The sequence below is a fragment of the Macrobrachium nipponense genome, chromosome 7 (genome assembly GCF_015104395.2).
Source record: "Macrobrachium nipponense isolate FS-2020 chromosome 7, ASM1510439v2, whole genome shotgun sequence".
NCBI lineage: Eukaryota > Metazoa > Arthropoda > Malacostraca > Decapoda > Palaemonidae > Macrobrachium > Macrobrachium nipponense.
In genome coordinates, this window is record NC_061109.1 from 111,489,526 (window position 1) to 111,512,684 (window position 23,159).

Below are 23,159 nucleotides of genomic sequence, written 5' to 3' on the forward strand. Positions count from 1 at the left end.
TATGGAAAATAGTTTTACATAATAACATAACATAATGTTCTAAAGATATCAGTGACTGTTTTTAACGTCATTACATATGATTTCTTCCATCTTTGAAAAGAAAAATAGATAAATAAGGCATGAATCGTGCGTCAGGCAGGTGAACGAAAAATTATGAAACTCTGACAAGAGTTTTTTGGCCGACAGTACACAATCCAAATTCAATGTCAAGAGTTTTGACAGCAAAGGTCTTCCACAGGGTCTACAACTCATTACTGACTGGGAAGATAAATGAAATGAGCCACTGGGTTCTCGACTTCTCTCTCACACCTGCCAGCAGGGGTTGTTGGGTGGGAGGGTTTAAGTATTGAATGGTAGTTACTCCACTTAAATACTCAAACAGTGATGCACTTGTTCTGACTCTTGTAAAATAAAAGGTAAGCACTCCAGTATATGCTGGTTAAATATACCAAGTTATTCTTATTTTTGCAGGTATGTAATAAACAGAACCTTCAACTCATGCTTAACTGGTCTGTAAGTTACATTAGGTACTTGAGATTACAGCAAGAGACCTATCATATATTGTAACAACACTGCAAAGGATATAAATTCTATCAATAAGCCAAGATTACACACTGGTCAACCAAATATCAGCTACTACGTAACTGTACTACAATTGCCCACTGGTTCCCCTTAGCACCAAGCGTTATAATCAAGTTCTGATTGTATGATATGATTGTTTTTTTGTTTTTTTTTTTACTTCCTTTAGTATAAGAAACAAATCTTAATTAATTGTGTGGATCCGATTTCACAACAAATTGAGAGTTCTTATACCCAGGTATTAAATATATAGTTAAATAAAATAGCATATATATATATATATATATATATATATATATATATATATATATATATATATATATATATCAAGAATTATAATCCACTTAGGTGTTTGGTAAAATTCATAACCATAAATTACTCCTTTCTATCTCATAAATTCAAAATTTCAACGACTAGATTTATCATCATTCTTCCACCTGCAAAATGCCAGACAAGAGGGAATATGAAAAAAGAGAAGTTAACACAACGTCTGACACTCATTGGCAGCTGTGTGATCGGTGGTATATATGATCATTAAATATAATACATATGCAGTATAAAGCACACGTCATTTAACTTAATGCTTTACATTAAAGAAAGAAGTAAAAAAAAAACACACACACACATAGGCAGTTACATCAAGACTTCATATATGCCTTTATTTGAACATCTTTTGCTAATGTCCATTTCCCTGCAAGCCATAGAGAAACAGGCTGGGTTAGCTTTTTCTTTGGGGGGGAGGGGATGTCAAACAGGTCTCAAGATGAAATGGAGACTGACCAAGGTTAGTTGTAATCTTGTTAATGTTCTATGGAATTTTTAAAAGATTTACCTTTTCTTCACTCCCTCACATGATGATGATTAATCTTCATTTCACAATGTAGGTACAATTATTTAAATTACACAAATTTCTTGCAAGCTTGACTACCTTGTTTTCCAAGGAACTAATGTGCCTCCAAGAACCTTAAGTAATGCCTGCAGTGCACCACACGAGGAACAATGATGGCACTAACCCTATATGGAGGATATTTCCAGTCACCTCCAATATTGGTTACCATATGCTTTTTTTTATAGGGTAAAAGGGCTGTGCCAATGTTTGGAAACCAGTTGCTGTGAAATATACGATCATGCTCACCAATTAATGGTTCTGTGTCCTCCAGCCAATACCATCAGTTAAGATACCTTTATGCAATACGCTGCTACAGGCCAGACCAGCATGCATCAGTCACATGCTGCAGGCAATGCAAGTGGAAGGGAAAACACCAGGCTTCTTACAACCACTCCATACACTAAGTAGCCCATCATACCCAATATGAGATGCCTAGTCCAAATGCAGTTTAGATAATAATTGCGCACCAACCATAGGCTATCAAGAAACCAAGTATTTCTGAGTGCCATCACTTAGTTTTCCAGGTAACTAATACCTGGCCTAGCCTGTAAGTTCCTCATAAAAAAAAACCCAGCAATTCCTTAACTTTGTAGCCTCTTGGATTAGGTACAAAGTCATCTAAATGACTGATACCAGTTTGATTGCCTCAAGAAGCCAGTAAGAACTGTGTTACCCTTCCTTTGCTTGCCAGTGGATGAACAGTCAATGACACACAGCACAAGATAGTGAATCCTGTCCATATAAAATTACCGCATTCTACTTCTGTCTCCAAAAAAAGATGGAGCTCTTAAACCTCTGGTCAAGAACTGATGGGTACTGATTTTTTGGGACACAGTCACTCAAGGATGAATGAGAAAGAGTTCATTCCATCTGAATCTGGATTAGGTACGAGATACAAGATAAACTACCCTCTTCACTGAAGATAAGGAAAGCAAGATAACAGAATTGAACATAGTGTTCTGTATAAAGCCTCTTTCAGGAGCGAGAGAAAAGGTTGCACCCACAACCAAGCCAAGAGTAAGGAAAAGTTGCCTATCTGGGGTTACTGCCTCAGAAAAAAAGTTCTCTCCATAACGCCGTTCCACTGAGAAACTGTCCATGTGGACTTGAAAATCTACTTTCTGGAGAGAGGACTCTGCACCCCTACAGAGTATAATACTGCATCAAACAAGCAAGAGGAGGCTGGAGAGAAATGCGAGCTTCTTAAGATAGAGGATCTGAGAATCTCCTCCCCTAGGACCCGACTAGCAGCCATCCAACAGCATATTCGCCCGAGTAAAAGCATGGGTTGGTTTCAGCAGAACAGCCAAGCACCTGCAGTGACCCCCTAAGCCATTAGAGAACATGCTCACAAATAATTATTCTAATCCAACTGCCTCACAGACATAGGATAGAGTTTCCTACAGGGTCCACACCAGACCAAGAAAGCCCCTCATTCAAGAGGTAGGGTCTAGTGTACCAGACCAACCTGGGGAAAACACAATGTGCATGACAAAAAACCAAACGCCGGAAGTGAAACTAGTTGAAGACTGAGGATAATCAGGCATTTATCTTATAAAGGGTGTTGCAACAGAAGCACTAAAATATTCAAAACTGGGCAATGGAGCACTATCCTCGAAAGAACTAAGAAATATGACTATGCACACCAGTAACCATCCTTGCCTGGAAAGCAATATGCCCAAAGAAGCAGACACAAGAGCCCAGATAGATGTTCATGAGCAACCACCTACTAAAGCTAGGAGAGTGACACTGTTCACAGGGAACTGGTCACCAGAGTATTAGGTCCCATCCCATAGTCTTTGACCTGGACAAGCCAAATAGTGCACACTATGGTCACAATGCATGTCAATCTCCTTGCTTGGAAGGTCCAAACAATCAAACTTGTACAAGTGGACAAGTATGGTAGTCTCCCAGAGAAAGAATGACACCCATATTAAGTCTAGCAATACCTTCCGAGCCTCCTTTCCAGGTCAGAAGTTGGCAAGGTGAAGGAATGGCCTTTACCACCCTTTCTCCTAATTCACCTTTCACTGTTGCTCGCATTTACTTGGAATTTTAGGCAAATCTTCAAGTAAAGCATAAGATATATAAGAGTGGAGCACAATTTGTGATGAATTGGTTACAGGAACTAGAGGTTTTCTTGGAGGATAGTATGAGCCATATCAAATACAATTTCAACTTTTGTAACTTTTCATAGCTGAATGTCTTGATATTGCAGTTTATTACAACCTAGCATCAAATTCTGCTACATGGATATTTAATCTCTAAAAGCATGAAGCACAAACAGGAAAGAAGAATAAGGTTCACTAAAACCAATCAATTTACCTTTAAATTTTAATGTCCCTTGTATAAATAATACTTGGGATTTGGGGCAAGTTGTAATGCATAACTTTAGCATAGTAGCATAGAATAATATAGTCTCCAATAGCCAAAATATGACACTACAACAGAGATCAAGATCTATAACCGGGGACATGACTAGTTAAAACACAGATGGTCCTATCAACACATGCAAGCCACAACCAACCACAGATTCACATCTAGAATGATCTAGTTAAATGTAAACTGGCTCAATCATGTCAAAATTTACAGTGTCCTGAATGTGTGAATACAAAAACTTTCTGGCTTTCATTTTACAATAATTTTTTACAAAATAAGTGCTTTATAAAACAAACTCAAAACCGACAGTGTTGGCGTAAAAAATATACGTACCAGGAAATAAAAAACTAAACTTTCACATACGCTAGATGACAACATTCACACGCCTATTCAAAAGTTTACATCCTGGAAGAAATGTTGGTTGCTTAACAACCCTCAACACTTCTTATCAATTCTTCAACTAGTACATCTAGCAGGGCTTCCTGAAGGTCTTGCCAGCATACTTTGCATTTGATCCAAGTTCCTCTTCAATACGAAGAATCTGGTTGTACTTTGCTAAGCGTTCAGAACGGCAAGGAGCACCAGTTTTAATCTGTCCTGTGCACAAGCCAACAACCAAATCAGCAATGAAGCAGTCCTCAGTTTCACCTGATCTGTGGAAGTACAAGATTTTCAAGTTACTCTTCAGTGTCACTAATAGCTGTAGTCTCATACCTACAATATCTAAACAAATAAGTCTTCAAAAGAATTAACAAAAATGCTTGAAACTAACCTAGTCCTTTACTCTCAAAATCATAACTGCTTGTTTTATTCCAACTGGCTAAATAATTCAACACAGAGGATTTTAACCATGTCAATTACCATCATATAACTTTTCTATTAGAAACAAGCATTCCTGATTAACCTCAACGCATTGGGCATTCCAACTTAACTAACCTGTGAGAGACCATGGTGCCCCAGCCATTCTCCTTGGCTAGCAGGTGGGCCTTGATGGACTCTGTGACCGAGCCAATTTGGTTGACCTTAAGCAAGAGACAGTTGCAAGCTTTCTTCTCCACAGCAGTCTGAATGCGCTTGGGGTTTGTGACAGTCAAGTCGTCACCAACAATCTGGATGGAGGTACCAGCAGTCATCTTGGTCCAGTTTTCCCAGTCATCCTGAAATATAAAGAAATTGTAACTGAAATAAATGGAACTAAAATCAAATTACCATGCTACCATGGATGAATGAAAATTAATTTCATTTAAATCTTAAAAAGCTGAAGTGTAAGCAACCACTTCAAACAGTAAGTTATGAGACGTCTCTGTTAATAGCGATCCAGTTATATGGAGCTTCTCTAGCACCATAAAATCTGAGATTTATGGCGCCATAACAGGCAGAGTTTCGGTTATCGGCGCCATACGCTGCTGATTATAGTTATGGTGCCATAACATACTTAACAAGAGGCACCACTGACTGGTTATCTGCACCATTAACTGGTTATCAGCCCCATAAATCAAAGTTTTGGTTAGTGGCGGTTTTCACTTATCAGCAACCCGCCAAGAATAGAACCCCTGCCGGTAACTGGGGACTGCCTGTATTTGCATTTTAAACTTCTGGAAAGCTACAAAATGCTCAAATATACTATTGTGCACAAAAACAAGTTCCATTAGCCATCCAGAGAGTGAACATGAATCTGCAGACTATGAAACGCCTTAGCAGTTGAACAAGTAACTATTGGAAGACGCAACCGATGTCGCACCGTAAGGACATATGGGAATGGGTGAGGAGTAGGAAGCGGGTATTTTTCTTGGGCATAGAATAAAGTCTCCTTAATCTAATACATATCATTAAGAAAGTGATCATCAAGTTTTTGTTGCTGACGATACTGGGTTTGAGTAAATGTGCAGTTAAGGAAATATGTGAAATAAATATGAGAACAAGTACACATAGGAAGTCATTATTCATGAATTAGTATTTCCTATAGATTATTGTAACTTATCAACAGAATGGCTGTAAACAAGATGGATACAAAGCAATTCAGCAACAGTGTTTATGATGTTAGTCTATAATCGGAAAGCCATCTCACAAAAAAAAAAATGAACATTCACAGTGGCAAATTGGAAAAATTTTCAGTTCGCTTTTGTTACCGAGGTTGCAACCACAAATTGCTTCTAGCGCATTCTTTATATGTAAACATTTATTCATAGATCTGTTATATTTAGTTATGTATGCTGTGCGATTGGGCCAACATCCACAAAGAAGGTGGTCGATATGGGAGAGGACAGCCAAATACCAGTATTTAGACAAATTATGGGTATACAAAATTTTTGAAATACAACAAAATTAAAAATTCAGATACCTTCACCAAGTAACAAATTCATACTAAGTAAAAAGATACAGAGAAAGAAGCAGAGAAAAAATAATAAAAAGAAAAATTGATGTAATCTTCTACCTATCCAACTGTGATTATTGTTGATGTATAATGCCATGGTCATGAAAACTACTAATCCACAAACATTATGGTGTTGACACTTTTTAAATTAACAACAGTTTATACCAAGGGTTTAAGGATGACATTACCCATACCTGTGGTAAGAAGTATTACCTTTGGTAGATGACTACTTGGGACACGCACACATCCCAGTGAATACTTATTCAGCACCCTACCATCTACTACTACTACTACTGACTTAGAGAAAAGATACCCCCAAAAGAATTTTAAAATGGTTCTGTTATCAGCAGCAGGAAATGTAACGTCATATTTAAAGTTCTTTGCCATTATTCACTCCTTTCAGTTGTGATCATTGCAAACTGGTGTATGTGAATGGATGTTCAGTGTTAACATTGCTTGATCATTGAATAGCTAGCATGTATAAACATTAAAACATTTAAGAGCCTTAAACAGCTATAAAACTTTTTTTCTCTTTAATAGGAGGGTTGCACTTAGTTCCCTTCCTTATTAATGCTTTATGGGGGTACATGAATTATCCTGAGCAATGATATCTACCATTTGTCCTTAAAGAATGGTAGTGTGTGTAGTTATATCATTACGAGAAATATTTGGGGTAATTGAAATATTGAATAGTTAGTTATTTGGGTGAACATGATTGGCAGAAATCAGATATGGATATCCTGAAAATTTTGCTAATTTGTTGCTATAAATGTTAGGTTTTTTGTTTTATAAGTGGTGGATTGCCTATTATAGAACACCACCATAAACACTGTTGCTGAAATGTTTTGTATCTATTATGTGGACTGTCATGTCTATTGATAAGATACGATAATCTATACGAAATACTAATTCATGAACACCGAATTCCTATGCAGTACTCTCATTATTTTGCATATTTCCTTAACTGCACAATTTACACTCAAACCCAGTATTGTCAACAATAAAAACTTTACGATTACTTTCTTAATATTAGAATATGGAGAGTTCACTCTATGCTTAAGAAAAATACCTGCTTCCCACTCCTCCCCTGTTGGGTCTTCCATTAGTTACATACTTGTTCACCAGCTTCGGTGTTTCATAGTCAGCGGATTCGTGTTCACCCTCTGGATAGCTAAGGGAATGGACTTATGTGCACGATAGTACAATAATTCTAAAAGCAGTCTCAGAGCTAGGCAGCAAATTATCTCAATTAAAGATTCAATTTTCAAAGTTTAAGTTTGTTTTATAGGTTTAGAAGGCTTTTGAGCAATTAACCATGTACCACATTCTGTATCATGAAACATTATGAACTGATATATCACCTGATCAAATGGATCTTCAATGGAAATAATGGGGAATTCATTGCAGAACTCGGAATAAAGATCCCTTAGCTGGTCACCAGAAATTTTCTGAGAACCGTCATTGTTCTGGGTCTTGAAGTCAAGATCGTAGGTATTGGCTCCCTTGTAGAATTCAGAAGCAGCAACATCCATGCCAATTTCAATCTTGCCAGTGTAGCCAGCCTTCTCAATAGCTTCCTGAATAAGGTTCAGAGCATCCTTGTTGTTAAGGATGTTTGGTGCAAAACCACCTTCATCACCAACAGCAGTAGCATCCAATCCAAAACGACCCTTGATGACAGACTTTAGGTGATGGTAAACTTCAGATCCCATACGCATGGCTTCAGTGAAGCTGCTTGCACCAGTGGGGAGAATCATGAATTCCTGCATGGCCAGTTTGTTACCTGCATGTGATCCACCATTGATTACGTTGAAAGCAGGAACAGGAAGGATTACATCAGGATAGTTGGCCAGGTTTGCAATGTGCCTGTAACAAACAGTGGTATGTACAAACAAGTATTTACCAAGCACATGGTAATTCAGCAAAAATAAACACATACGTACTTTTAATATTAACACATTTTTCGGCATACAACTTTTTTTTCTTAAAGATTCGCCACAAAAATATTCAATTTTTTGTTAAAAGATATTCCACAAAAATATTCTAATACTAACTGCAAATGACCATGCAAAATGAGCAACTATAATAATTCCAAGTCTGGATTTTGTATGTTGATAATAAACCCTAAGTAAAAGCTTCTGTGTAAGATCCAGTTGCAAACCTGTTAAGACTATGCAAGGTTACCAAGTACAGAATGCTAACAGCGAGATACTGATAGTGCTAAATGGACAAGCTTCCTGACTTACTAGTCCATCCAAGGACACTCCTAAGATGCAAATAACAGGACTTTCAATCACTGTTATAACTATTCTTGAACTGGCCAACTTCAGCTGACAAAGTTCAAACAGTAGCAACTGTAACTGTTTAGTTTGTTTTTTCTTTTTTCACTGGGCCTAGATGGGTTACTAAAGATAACGGCTACTTATAGTCTATGTTGATTATCTCTTGCTTATGTTATACTTTTTTCCTTTTTTCACTGGACCTAGATGGGTTACTAAAGATAACGGCTACCTGTAGTCTATGTTAATTATCTCTTGCTTATGTTACACTTTTTTTATTGAATGAACTTTCTTCATCAAACGAGGCCTTATTACTTGAACAAATTAACTCTCAACCGATACTTCTAGAGTACCAATTTAGATATTTAGCCTCCTTAAGTACCCAAGGTGACTAATAAGTTTCATTCCTCTAGCATGTAATGCTTCGTCTGTGTCATGACAAAATTAGTAAGCACTATAACTTCACCCAAAAATTATCATTAGACAACTAATTTTTAGTAATACTCCTGTCTCACAATCAGCTCATTGTTGGAAAGCCCTAACCAATATGAAAGTTATGCTTTTACTTTCATAACATCACTCACCCTAGATGTCTGGTTACAATGACTTATGCCTAATTGATAAGTAAAAAATTCTGTATGAAAAGTTCATTATTATCAGTCTGATTGTTTATGCAATGCTGTACGTAATGTCATCACATGAACCAAAAACTATAAAAATGATACAGTACCTCATCCTTATGTGAAACATTATTGAAAACTTAGCAGGTTGACAAAGGTATATTTAAGGCCACTCATGTGAACCTTGAAGTTACGCTGTCTACACATACAACAGAACACTATCAAGTAACCCTGTAGATGTAATAACCAAGAACAAAGCAATATTTCCACAAACCTGTAAAGAGGAATGCTGAGTTCTGCAGCACCAGCCTTGCAGATAGCCAGTGAGACTCCAAGGATAGCATTGGCACCAAAGCGGCTCTTGTTTTCAGTTCCGTCCAGCTTGCACATGAATTCATCACATTCCTTTTGCTGAGTAACTTTGAGGCCCTGTACATATACAAGCAGTGAAGTTAAACATAAAATCTTTTATAAACTAGCTACAACTAAAACCAAGCATGAGCACATACGTAATTTAATATAGATACAATATCAAAATTCATAAAATTATGATTTTCAAACAACACACAATGCATTCACTCATTTCTATGCTATTTCATACTGTACTGCAGACCAAATACTGTATAGCCTACAATGTAAATAACTAGTATTTGAAAAAATTCACACTTACACTCTTGATCAGTTCTGGAGCAATGGTTTTGTTTACATTGTTGACTGCATTAAATACAGACTTTCCATGGTATTTTGACTTGTCTCCATCACGCATTTCCAAGGCCTCATGTACGCCAGTTGATGCTCCAGAGGGAACAGCTGCACGGAACAAGCCCTTAGCTGTGTACAAGTCTACCTCAACCGTGGGGTTACCACGGGAGTCAAAGATGGAGCGGGCAAAAATCTTGGTGATAGACATCCTGGAGAGATTTCTGGCAGTCTGAAAAGACAGCATAACTAATGAATACCACTGCAATGACACTAACTATAGCTTTTCTAAATTCAAATTAGGTAAATAGGTAATCTGATGGTGAAAATGAACTAAACATACACATCCTAAAATGGTATCTGTAAAAACTTTCATACAAACATAACAGTAGTTAAAAGCCAGCCTATTACTATACTTGTAGGATACTGCATTACACAAAACTGTGTGCTTAACATTTTTTATCCTGCCCATAAAATGGACTTTTTACCAAAAGTCAATAATAGCAAATAGTAGATCTAGGCGATGGTGCATTAACCGAGCCAAGCTTTGTAATGTGTAGGTCAGCATTCAACCTTTCTGGGATCAAGAAAATCATCCCTGAGTGTAGTGATATGCAGTGCTTTTTTCAGAGCGCTTTCCTGTTTGAAGTTCCCAGCTTTCTGTATTGAGCGAGTCACAGACAATTCTGATGCAAGACTGTACTTGACAATGGTACATACTGTATTTCACAAATGCTTCATCCATACGTATGGATTATGTCTATACACAACCTTCTCCCTTCGGCTTACCATACTTAAGACCTTGAAATTAGCAAAATAGCAGTAATACAGTTCCACCATTGAAGAATTCAATATACAGGCAGTCCCCGGGTTACGACGGGTTCGGCTTACAACGTTCCGAGGTTAAGGCGCTTTTCAATTATATTCATCAGAAATTATTTCCAGGGTTACGACGCATGTTCTAGGGTTACGACGCCTACAACGCTCATCTGGCAGAAGAAATAGGACACCAAAAATGCAAAATAATCAATATTTGAAGTTTTTTTATGGAAAATACAATAAGAATGCAGTTTACATAGTTTTGAATGCACCAAAGCATTAAAAGTAAAGTTTTCTTAGGATTTTTGGTGATGTTCCGGCTTATGACTATTTTCGGGTTACAACGTGTCTCAAGAACGGAACCCCTGTCGTAACCCAGGGACTGCCTGTACTAATAAAAACTCGAAGCCTTGGACTTTCCTTACAGAATCTCCATTCTCATTGGTCTAAGGATCTTCAACTGTAGGAAATCGAAAAATCTAACTTACTGAGATCAGTGAAGATTGGCCTAAGGATCTTCAACTGCAGGAAAACGAAAAATCTAACTTACTGAGATCAGTATAGGATGTAGAATCACTAACAAAGCAAGATGATGTGCACACTAATCCACTGACAGAGGAGGAAAATAGTAGGTAAGAACAGACCTAGGGAACAACTAGGGATGGGAATGCCACCTACAGTTTGGCTTGCAAATCTTATGCCACAGTACTATCCAATTCAGAAATATACCATGAATAATTAGGAGTGATTCTTGGTGCCAGAGAATGAGAAACTGAATAAAATCATTCAGCAACAAATGTCAGTATAATACAAGTGCTTCGAACAATGTAAAACAGAATTAACCACCATGTAAAACAGAATTAACAATCAGGCATAAACCTGAATAGGACAGACTGCTTGGTTGCAAACTACTATTGGAATCCTGGAATATGGCATTTATTGAATCAAACTGGAAGCCACTGACTTAAGGCAAAGGACCAGAAATTATTTCCGGGAAACAAGCTCCAGATACTGTAAATACTTTAATCATGGTAGAGAAAAAAAAAATTGTGACTACTCCCTTAACAGGATAGTAAAAAAACAGAGTCAAGGAAGGTTTGAGAAATAAAAGGGTGTTAACATTTTTCCAAGGCTATGCATACAGATGCAAAACCCACCACTATGATTTGATTTATATAGATTTTTGGCATTATGCCAAGCACTGGGGCAACTAAGGCCATCCAGCGCTGAAACTGAAATTGACTGTAAAAGGTTGAAAGGTGTTACAGGAGGAAAACCTCGCAGTTGCACTATGAAACAATTGTTAGGAGAGGGTAGACAGTAAGATGGAAGAGAATATGAATGGAGGTACTACAGTAAAAGGAATAAAAGTAGTTGCAGCTAGGGGCCGAAGGGACACTGCAAAGAACCTTAAGTACGTAATGCCTACATTGCACTGAATGAGGTGCACTGATGGCATTACCCTCCTAAGGGGCCCACCACCACAATGATAAGCCAAGTATGTCAGCTCATCAGACTTTAGAGAAGAGCATAACTGGTACCAGAGAATTAATTATTTTGGAGAGCAGCAGAGAGTTTAAATACTTGCAAATACCAAATGGCAGAAGCCCATAATGAGAATGCATATGAGATTTTGTAAAACAATAGTCCAAAAGTTTCACAGGCAGTTAATACAAAATATATACAGGCAGTTCCCCGGGTTACGACGGGGGTTCCGTTCTCGAGACGCGTTATAGCGAAAAATCGTCATAAGCCATAACATCACCAAAAATCCAAAGAAAAAACCTTACTTTTAATGCTTTGGGGTCCACAATTCAAAAACTATGTAAACTGCATTCTTATGGCATTTTCATAAAAAAAACCTTCAAATATTGATTTTCTGGCTCAGCTCGTGTCGGCCTATGAAAGGATCCTTAATATCATTCTTTCTAGGTAAAATTAACCTAAAATTACCAGAGAAAAAACAAAATTAAGAAAATGTCAGTAAAACTGACTCGCTCACTCTTAAAAAGAAGTGTCGGTATGATAATAGGGGCGAGTGTGGAACACTACCACGAGACAATCACCAATTAGAACTTCCAATCAGAATCCCCCCAAGAGAGAGCTGATACCAACGGGCGATGCAGCCGCTACTACTACTACTACTAGAGGACGCCACGGACAGCAGCGCCCCTAGCGGACATCCTTAATTTTTAGCGCTAGCGCATTTTTGGTGTCATGTTTCATCTGCCAGATGACAGTTGTAGGCGTCGTAACACTGGAAATAATGGTCTGATGAATATAATTGAAAACGTTGTGAACATGGGAACATCGTAAGCCGAGACGTCGTAACCCTGGAAATAATGTCTGATTAATATAATTGAAAACTGTCGTAACCTCGGAACGTCGTAAGCCGAGACCGTCGTAACCCGGGGAGTCCCTTTGGATAGGTGTTCCAATTAAGAGCAAGTGTATAAAAAATCGTCAGTGCTTTTACTATACAAAGTTATGGAAGGAACAGAAAATTGTAATGCATGGTTTTGAAGATTAAGACTTTTGGAATGAAATAATGTAGATTGTTGTAACTGTCAGTCTATAAAAGTGCATCTAATAATGCATACCAAGTTTCTTGTCTTATTTTTTTATGTCACATGACTTTAGGAGGATATTTAAAAGACCCAAGGTATATTTATAGCTACTGCTGTTAAGCACAGACATCCAAAACTAAAAATGCAAGTTACCACATAATTAGCTACAGTGTATTTCTTAGGAAAGGGTCACTGTAAAATGTCATTTCATAATAGTGCTTTGTTTAAAGACTGCAAAAACCAAAGATGATTCTTGAATACCGCTCCATGAAAGTTTGATTAGCAACTCTTTGTGATAAAATTATATCCAGAAAGGAATTACAGTGAAACCAACTCAACTGTACCTACTAATATTGAAGATATTCAACCTAGAGTAGGACCAGATCAAAATGTCTATAGTAAATGGCAGTAAAACTTGATACTTTTGGCCACAGATTCAGGCACTCACCATACAACAAAAGCAAAAGTTAAATATAATGAATGATGAGGGTAACATGTATTCATGTGACAATTATGTGGAAAGGGTGCCATAATATTTAGAACAGACGTGGACAATATCATTAGTCCACGAATATGCTTCCAATCCATCTCAATCTAAAAGAGTTCCTTTCAGATAAACCTTGACATAACTGTTAACGAAGCACACAATAAATTTACTTTAATGCATGAAAACATGGCATCAAATAAGTAATTTACAACAATTCATTGATATCATAAGCACCGTCACTGTCTTGCCAAACTCTTTAGACAGCTATATATACGTACATGACAAACAAGCCTGTATGTATGTTGCTGAAAAGACTAAATTTAATTAATTTTTTTTTTCATAAACCATAAACAAAATTCACTTTTGCCTAGTTTTGCCTCAATGAAGGTTGACACAGTGTTGCTTACACGAATCACAAGAGCCCTCCAAATTCTTCTCAAGTCAAATTTGGCAGACTGCCAAAGGTTGCTAACCCAACGCAAAAAGGTATTCACTAACATGTTGGCACATTGCACCAGTCATGTGCCAATCTATTAATATTGCCAACATTTTCTAAGGTCAAGAGCAGACAAAGGAAGTCCTTATTTTAGTTCAGGTGAACCAATCTTGGCAAAGTAAGAGAGGAAGTACCGAAGTGTTCAAAAGGAGTTGGCATGACCTTCAGCAAAATGCACAGGGTAGTTGCTAAGATGCCAAAGAGGGGGCATCGATTCAATGATGTGACCTTGTGAAGGTCAGGCGCCCCTTACGTCACGAAATGTTTCTTATTTTCTTAAAATTGGAATGATAGTGCTTTTTGAATGAGCATTTCCTCCTCCTTTTTCCTCTCTTGCAATCTGCAAATGGGCTAAACATTAACAGCAGTGGATTTCATGCTTTTGCCTCTTAAAATGGGGTAAACTGCATAAAAAGGAGAGGTGTACAGAATACTACATCACTGAAGTTTTGCTAGGCTTGGTGAAAACTGTCTGCAAATTTGGTTAAATCTAAACAATTAAACTGAAGGTCTAACGTTGCTAATTAGGCTAATTAGTTCAAACCAATAAAATGTATTAAACAGAATAAATACCTATTAGGTATTACCTTCACTATACAATTAAAAATGAAGAAAATTATACTCTCTCCATAGCCATTGAAACTAATGAAGAAAATTATACTCTCTCCATAGCCATTGAAACTTATTAACAGAGTTAAAAATTAAACTTAGGATAATTGATAACCATAACTGCAGTATCATCAATAGCAGTTCAACATTTGCATGGATATCTATGGGACGAACAAGATCATGTAGGTGTTGCTGTGTGTCCTCAAAAAGAAACTGGTTATCTACTTAGGCTATACCTAAGCGATTAGGCTTTCTGCCCTCCCACCGGGAGAAACAGACTTAACTCAAGGTCAAGAACCTTTTATACGTAACAGGCTACCGCTAATCTACATTAGCCTACATCAGTGAACGGACAATGGGTCTTGTATTAGTCTTACTACCTAATAATTATCGTATGACCCCTGTCAGGGGTCGAATGAATGGTTTTGTTTTTTTGGCTGACTACGCCAATAACTAAGTAAGATTGCATTTAGTACAATACCCAGACCTTTAACCTATACACCACAAATTCTGAGGTCACTTTCTTCCTATCTGGTCTAACTAACCATTTTTGCACGATTGCCATCTCCACCTGATCCCAAATACTGAACACTTTCATAAAGTTAGACTTAGAAGTGAAATACCTAAATGTGTACTATCAGCAGAGGGTGAACACGTTAACGACTTAACGTATTCATTAGTAAATTACGCACATCGAATAAATTAGCCTGCTCCATGAACGCTGACAACCGGAAGGAGCTTATTAATGTTAGGTATATGTTTAAGCAACTATTCATTTAAGAATTCTCAAATAACCAATTATTATAATGGATTCACGATTCTGGATCGAGATACAATTGTGAGCACGTCCCACACTGACATGTATAATATACCAACCTATATAAATTTAAGGTTTTCACATTAGTGACTCACGTATGCTTACAAAATTAATGTGGTTCTTCTCGGGTTAACTTAGTAAGATGAACTGCCTGTTGGAGTATAATTAAGTACGAGCAGCAGCAGAATTTTCTTCCCGTGAATGAAACTGGTAAAATGTTTAAGCTACTGTAACATGTAATGCACGACACATCGTAAATCCCTGGTATGACGAATTGAACTAAAAGTTTTGTCCATTTGGGCCTTGGCTTTCCACCATTTTTATGCACCGATCGTTTCCAAGTGTATCTTATTTTATGTTTGAGTAATTTTTCCCTAGTCAGTTTTTGTATTGTTCCAAAGTGTATTTACTTTATCAAGGAATGATCATTTAATTCACTGGTTAACGATACTTAATGGAAAGCACTTCAATGATAGGATTGTTCTAACAGAACAACCCCTTGACAATCGTGTCTAAACGCCTCGGAAACAACATAAGAGCCTTTTGCTGCCTCGGCCATAAATAAATCTGTAGCATGCTAAGCAACTGTTAACCTCACAGTCAAAATTCAGAGACATGTCTACATGCCAAGCAGAAAATACTGCCAAGACAAGGCCCACTATCCTGGGTTGACAAATATAAAAATTTCCGAGAATAATGCGACCAAAGAAGCCTAAACCGGAAAAGCAGTGGTCTGCTAAGAGTAAATTTTCAATAAGGGACAATCCATTGGATAAACAACGTAGCTACCCAGCACGGACATTTGTATGGCGATAAGCAGGGCTTAGAATAATGAAGAAAAATTAAAATAAAGCAACTTAAAGCTGTATCAAGCACGTCATAGCGACAGGCTCCACCCGAGACCGGCTCGTGCGGCGGCGGCGCTCTACAACCTCAAGGTCACCTTGTCAGTGTCTCACGTAACCTTTGCCGGTAGAATGCCAAAACGACACCAGATTTTTTTTTACTGCATGTTATATTCACCGATACCATATATTAGTATATTTATCCAATACATTTACTTATGCGGAATGAAATAAAACAGTTGCGACTTGCGTCATTTATAGGTATAACCAACCGGTGGCCAGCAAGTCGATAATCGCAAGTATCCGACGTTACCGGTGTAATGCGTTTACATACAGACGCCCATCATGGTCGTTTTGAAAGATTACTTAACCCCTAACAAATATCTATAACTTAATCAGACAATCTGATAGAGAACGTTTCTGTAGAGGTCGAACATAGATTCCTAAAGTGACATTCAGATCGATTTACAGAAAACAGGGAAAACGAATCGTTGGCTGGAGTTTGCATCGGCTGATTCGAAACTTGAAATATTACCGTAATTGGCAACTGTCATCCTACTACAATTTTGCTAAACTAAAATACAACCGCAATTACAGATAGCAAGAATTGAACACTTCAAACTATGCACTAGAATCAGAGCAAATTCACCATGTAAAAAAACAGAACCGGGACACAGAAGTAAGAACTAACCTTCCTTCAACTGGCGTCGGCACGGTAGCGCAACTCTTCCTTATATACTGAAGGTGAGCGTGCGTATGGCAGCGTTTGGCAACGCTCAATGTTCACGAAAGACGGAAAGAGACCTTCAGTGTACCAGTCGCAGAGGCGAAAGTCGCACTGCCCACGTGGATCATAAATGTAAAGTCGAGCTGTTGCAATGTGGCAACGGCGCTCTGACGCTGCCTCTCAAGATCACAGAATGAGCTTCGTCCTGTGGCAAGGTCGCGGCAAAGTGACACATCTATCCCGCCCAAAATGCACGTGATTTTTATATATGTATAAATATATTTAGTATATACCTGCACCAGTAACTTCGGTATTTGTAGATGGCGCGAAGTTGAAGATAATTAGCCATCATCACACCGCTAGCAAACAGATTTGTATATGTATAAAAGTTAGTAAACAAATAAGTAGATAATAGGAACCTATTTCAGATAAAATAATAATTCACAATAGCGCTGTATAAATAAAGACAATCAAGAAAAAATTGGGCTTCTAGTGCTATGATAAATATATGTTCAGTATCGTAACGGGATGCCCCTCCCCTGACAGGATGCTCATCCTCGATTCACAATGAAGATGATTGCGGCAGGGTCAGTTTCATTATTTTTCTTTGAAGCAACTCCGTTTAGTAGAAAGGGAGCATTATTTTAAAATATGTATACATATACGTATATCTCATTCTATATATATATATATATAAATATAATAAAAAAAAAATATATATAATAAAAATCAAATATTATATCTTCATAATGTATATATATAGATATTATATATAATATAAATGATGAAAATGTATTTTTGCATTTCTTATTTTAAGGAAACATTTCCATATATGCTAAAACTGTTTCAGTAGTGAACTCATGGCTTTCTGTACTACCATGAAACTACACTCCAATATAAAGGCCAGTGTAATAAAGAATAGAAACCAGAATCTAAGTAAAAAGTTGAAGTTACCAAAGAAACTCGATAGATCAGGGAAATATTTCACAAAACTTTACGCAAGTGGTTGGCAAAGAAATTATATTTCACTGGGTGGAAAAATATAGTCTGAGGACACTAGACTTTCAATATCGTTGAAGACTGGTATTTTCCCACGTTGAACATTTGTAAAATGAAGGTGTATGCTCCATTGTTGAGAAGGGGTTGAACCGTTGAAGTGCATCCGTAGCTTATATCAAGAGATTTACATGCTACTGCCAAACATTTAGATTTATGAACCATGCTGGCCTTCGATTCCTTGAGTACCTTTAGGGTTGTTTCTTCACCTCATCACAATGCTGGTTACCAGGTTAGGAAGACCGATGATACCCACAGGGGTGGGGGGGGGGGCGGCTTCTGCACTAACTATGATGAAAATGGTGGGCTTTTAATATCCAGTAAACACAAGGGCATGCACGAGACTGCGGGTTACATGTGTAGGATGATTGGTGAGCCTTGTGTGGTTTGCATAAAGTTGCTGAAATTGCGGAAGTTTTGTGGAACAAGGGGTTCAGCCACAGTTAGTTTCTAATATGAATGAGACAGTGACTATTGAGTTTGTTTCTGGCGCCTACCCTGTCTTAGACTCTTAATTTTATATATATATATATATATATATATATATATATATATATATATATATGTACAATGTTTGATTGCATGGTTTGATTTTATGGGTGACTGGGGTAAATACAGCTATACTAGCAGGAACAGGAAAATAGGGGTGGGAGGGGAGGGGGTGTGACTGAACACGTGTAATTATAATGCCTCTTTCGTGGACACAAATTTCAGCTCCTGCAATCATGAAGCGTTAAGAACTTTCATCGTCCAAACCTTCGTCTCTAACCTCTGGAACCCGCAGAGGGGTAGTGCCGTCAGTGCACCTCATGAGTTGCAATGTAGGCATTACTTAATGTTCTTTGCAGTGTTCCTTCGGCCCCTAGCTGCAACCCGCTTTTAGTCCGGGAGCTAGCTTGAGTTATTCAAGTGAAAAGAGGAATAAATATAAATAAAATATAAATACTTTTAAACTACTGGCTCCATAACCCCTTTGAGGCAAATGAACTTCTGCCGAGCTTCAGCGTGATAGCTAAGAAAAAAAGAAAAAAAAATAGAACTTTTGTATCGGTCAGGTGCTTGGTTACACAGCACTGACAATAACAGAAGTTTATGCCTGCCATAGACCCTAGACAGAAGGGTTAACTCAAGTGTAAAGAGGAATAAATAAAACTGCTTCCAAACTGAAGATCAGGTTATGTATTGCTGAAAAACACAAATGACAGAAACTTTCAGTTGACAGTTTGGTGGGACAGAAAGCTCAAAGTGGCCCCCCTTAGCCCGGTATATTCAATCGCACTGGCTCCATGCGGCAATAACAACCACAGAACTAAAACTAAAATGATGCGTAATTACGAAAAGAAAACGTAAGGTCACCACAGATAAGAGAGAAAGCCGTGTTACCTAATTCTCACGAGTCTGGGGAACATCACAACACCTTGGGAAAATGATGGAAAAACACGAATTCTCACATTGTTTTCATGAACCATAAGTAGGAAGACTGACACATACACACATACGTAATATATATATTATATATATACATATATATATATATATATATTATATATATATATATATATATATATATATATATATATATATATGCGAGTGTATGTTTGTGTGCGTGTAGGCTACTTATACATACACACTTATGCGCAAGTATTGTAGTGACACGAACACGCCTTCGCATGGCGCCTCAATTCCTGAAGCGTGAAGGTAATTCTCGTGACGACTGTGAGGTAACTCCATTATCAATACCAGTGGGAATGGAGAATGTACTAAATGGGGTGAGATAACACAAATATCACTCTAAGATTATTCGAGTCCCAATGATTGTGTAATAGTTCTGAAATCATTAACGAAGAGTCCGGAATAGGTTATTCGGCTAGTTAATTATTTGGTTCCTTTCTTTTCGCCTAATTACTTTTCTTATACATGTTGTGCGGATTGATTGTGATTTTTTTTTTTTTAATTCTGTTGTGTTTTGAATTTAACTTAAGGAGCCCCTAGACGTTACGATCGCCGGATCCGGTCATCTGAACCGGAAGTGAATCTCATTTTCTATAGGGTTCTCCGACCAAAGTGGGGTGAGTCCGTCGGCCTCTTCGACCAACTCGCAACCTGCCGTTACTAGGTTCGTGGTTTTCGTTTTAGTTCAGGTGACCCGAAACCTATAGCGTCATCGGTGGGCGGGACTGCCACGTCTTCTCTAAACCAGGTTTCGGCAAACTGAAGTGAATTCGAACGTCTATGGGCAACGCGGATGCTGGAGTCATCAGAACGGAACCTGATACTCCGGTCGTATCGTCTCTGGGGCCCTTTAGGGCATATTCTCTTCACTTTGTTCAGGTATATTATCAACTCTTCCCTGTCTTCCTTATTCCATCCTTTACTCTCTCTCTCATATATATATATATATATATAATATTATATAATATATATATATATATATATATATATATTTGTGTGTGTGTGTGTTTGACCTCAAATTTTTTATGCAATGCCCATTAAATGCTAATATGCTTGTGGAATCTGCTGCTCTCAGGCAACAATGTGCTTTTTGTTACAGTTCAGCTGAGGATTGCAAGGGATACATAAAAATCAGCTTGAAAACACGGGCAAATGATGTTAAAATCCTAGTACCACAGTGGAAAATGCAAGACGATGTATAATACTGATCGGCTCCACGTTGTTTGATCAAGGCATCTTCAAGTGGAATGATACCTATACTCCGTTTTTTCCATCTGTCCACCCGCCTGTGGTGTTTGCGTATGGTAACACTGCGTCCTTGGGTTTAAATAGTTACGCAATGTGTAAGTTTTAGGTAAATAAAAGGATATCTGAGTGTACAGTTGGAACTGAAAAGTGTTTTAATAATTTACTGTATGCGAATTACACCGTTGATATTCGAAATAGGATATTATTGTTGTTGAATGTAAGCAAAATGTAACCATCTAAAAGCCCGGGACGCAGTGTTACCATACGCAAACCCCACAGGCGGGTGGACAGATGGAAAAAAACAGAGTATAGTGGGAGAAGTTTGCATTATGCGTGTTAGGTTGACGGTACAAACGATTATACAGAAAGCTGAACAAAAATAGTGGCAACAGAGAGGCTGCGGATCTCTAAACCTCTTTTGTGGATGAGGGTGACTCATTAATTTTTTTTGTTCTTTTACGTACAGGTGTTATCATGCCTTTGCTATTAGGTCCGAACAACACTTGGATCAAATTAGTACATCCCTAGGTCGATATTCATATTCTCGTAAAAGCGTTCTTTTATTAGACTGGCTTCAATTTTGTTTCTTCCTACATGAGAATAAATGCTTTTTAGCACTTCTCTCATTGATGGCATGATTGTTTCCACTGATATGATGGAACAACATTACATTTATCCTGTGCAACGTATTGGTCAAATTAGTTTCACCAATACAGAGAGTGTCTTATTGATGTACGGTATAGGGAATTTGAAATATAGTACATCCTTCCTGTAGTACCTACTGTCGGGAGTGATCGTTAGATTAAGCCAGCTTTGTACTGGCACTGGCTCTTCGGGAGTGGTTTTTATAGATACTTGTTTAAAGTTATATTATTGCTCCTAAATCCCGTATTCATTTAATTTTTGTAAGTAAATGTAGAATATATACAGTTACTACTGTGTAGTAATGCCCTGTATTTTTTGTTTTATGTTTTTCTCTTGTTATCATCGTTAAAATTCTCTCGTGTTACTCTAAATGCATTTATTACTATTTCCTGAATGAAAATGGGCACAGGAAGACTAAATCTATACCCATCATTACCTCTATATGCTGAGCAATCCAAAAAGGGTAGACTACAGTGATTTTCTATTCCTATAGTGAACTTTATCCGCGTCACCAATTTACTTAATCCACCTAAGAAAGTATTTTTCGTTCCCGAGTCAAAACTGTAGTCAACATACACTAAACCACCTTGCATTCCATGGAATCATTTTGCTTATCATTCCGCATCCGGAAAAATTCCATGAACAGATTACTTAACACTGAATTTCCCATTCTCTTACTCTTGTTTTAGTCAGTTCTATTAAGGTATACGTTGAGAACGTCATACCTACCCGTCTGTTTTCTTGGACACTGCATAAACATTCTGGAAAACCAGTAGCTATTTTGGTGAAAAATTATATACATCAAAACTCACAACCCTACATTCATTATTAACCTGTAGATTATTTGATTATAGCTATGTTATATTTACATACACACATATACATACATGTACACACTTATTATATATATATATATATAGATATATATATATATATATATATATATATATATAATATATTAACGAATTCATTATACTTTGCAATACTGACACCCAAAGGGAACTTTTATATCTTTTATTAGAAAAATACATTATGCAGGTTTACAGTTATTTCATACCATTTAGATAATTTTACAATGGTAATTTTTCTTATTACTAAAGGGAACTAGAGGTGATCTAGTATATACAGATATGTGTGTGCAGTTTGACACCTTCCATGTAGTGCATGACAACCAATAATGTTCACAAACTTTTAAATTGTAATCATTCGAACACTTCGCAGCAAACATGTAATTAGGAAGAGCACTGGTGCCTTTAAATGCATGCCTGTTTTTCTACAGTTATCTCGAACTTGACTATTTTTGAGCGAAAAACACAAGTTGATATTTTCTATTCCTGTAAGCCCCGGCTGCAATACTACATGATAAATCTTTGTTAACCAACACCCAATAAATATTAATTTAATTTGATCTTAAACTCTGCCAGAATTATATCTTTGATGAAGACCGAAGAACCTATACGTCTAGGCTCTTACTTTCGATCAGTTTCCTGTAAAACACTGTTGTCAGGGGGGGAAATGCAAAAAATAAAGAAAGCTGTTGGTTCTTACCCGGTGCATGACCGTTGTAGAGGT

The 23,159-nt window shown here is 37.4% G+C and overlaps 1 protein-coding gene and 1 long non-coding RNA gene across 8 annotated transcripts; one reads left to right on the top strand and one right to left on the bottom strand.

The window, feature by feature from the left end:
* Positions 1 to 3,788: 3,788 nt before the first annotated feature.
* LOC135217109 (enolase) lies at positions 3,789 to 23,159 on the bottom strand. 7 transcript variants are annotated; one of them, XM_064252807.1, is made up of 6 exons: positions 23,136 to 23,159; positions 9,791 to 10,051; positions 9,395 to 9,549; positions 7,583 to 8,087; positions 4,784 to 5,004; positions 3,789 to 4,500 (listed from the first exon to the last, which is right to left on the bottom strand). In XM_064252807.1, exons 1-6 carry the CDS (start codon positions 23,142 to 23,144, stop codon positions 4,317 to 4,319), a joined length of 1,335 nt encoding a protein of 444 aa, XP_064108877.1. In that variant the 5' UTR covers positions 23,145 to 23,159; the 3' UTR covers positions 3,789 to 4,316. The 7 variants fall into 7 exon arrangements, with proteins under 7 accessions (XP_064108877.1, XP_064108880.1, XP_064108878.1 ...); XM_064252810.1 differs by lacking the exon at positions 23,136 to 23,159 and adding an exon at positions 17,151 to 17,288; XM_064252808.1 differs by lacking the exon at positions 23,136 to 23,159 and adding an exon at positions 17,109 to 17,129.
* Positions 13,160 to 13,498, top strand: LOC135217111 (uncharacterized). The gene is made up of 2 exons (XR_010315052.1): positions 13,160 to 13,300; positions 13,355 to 13,498. It is a non-coding gene; the product is annotated as an uncharacterized LOC135217111 (long non-coding RNA).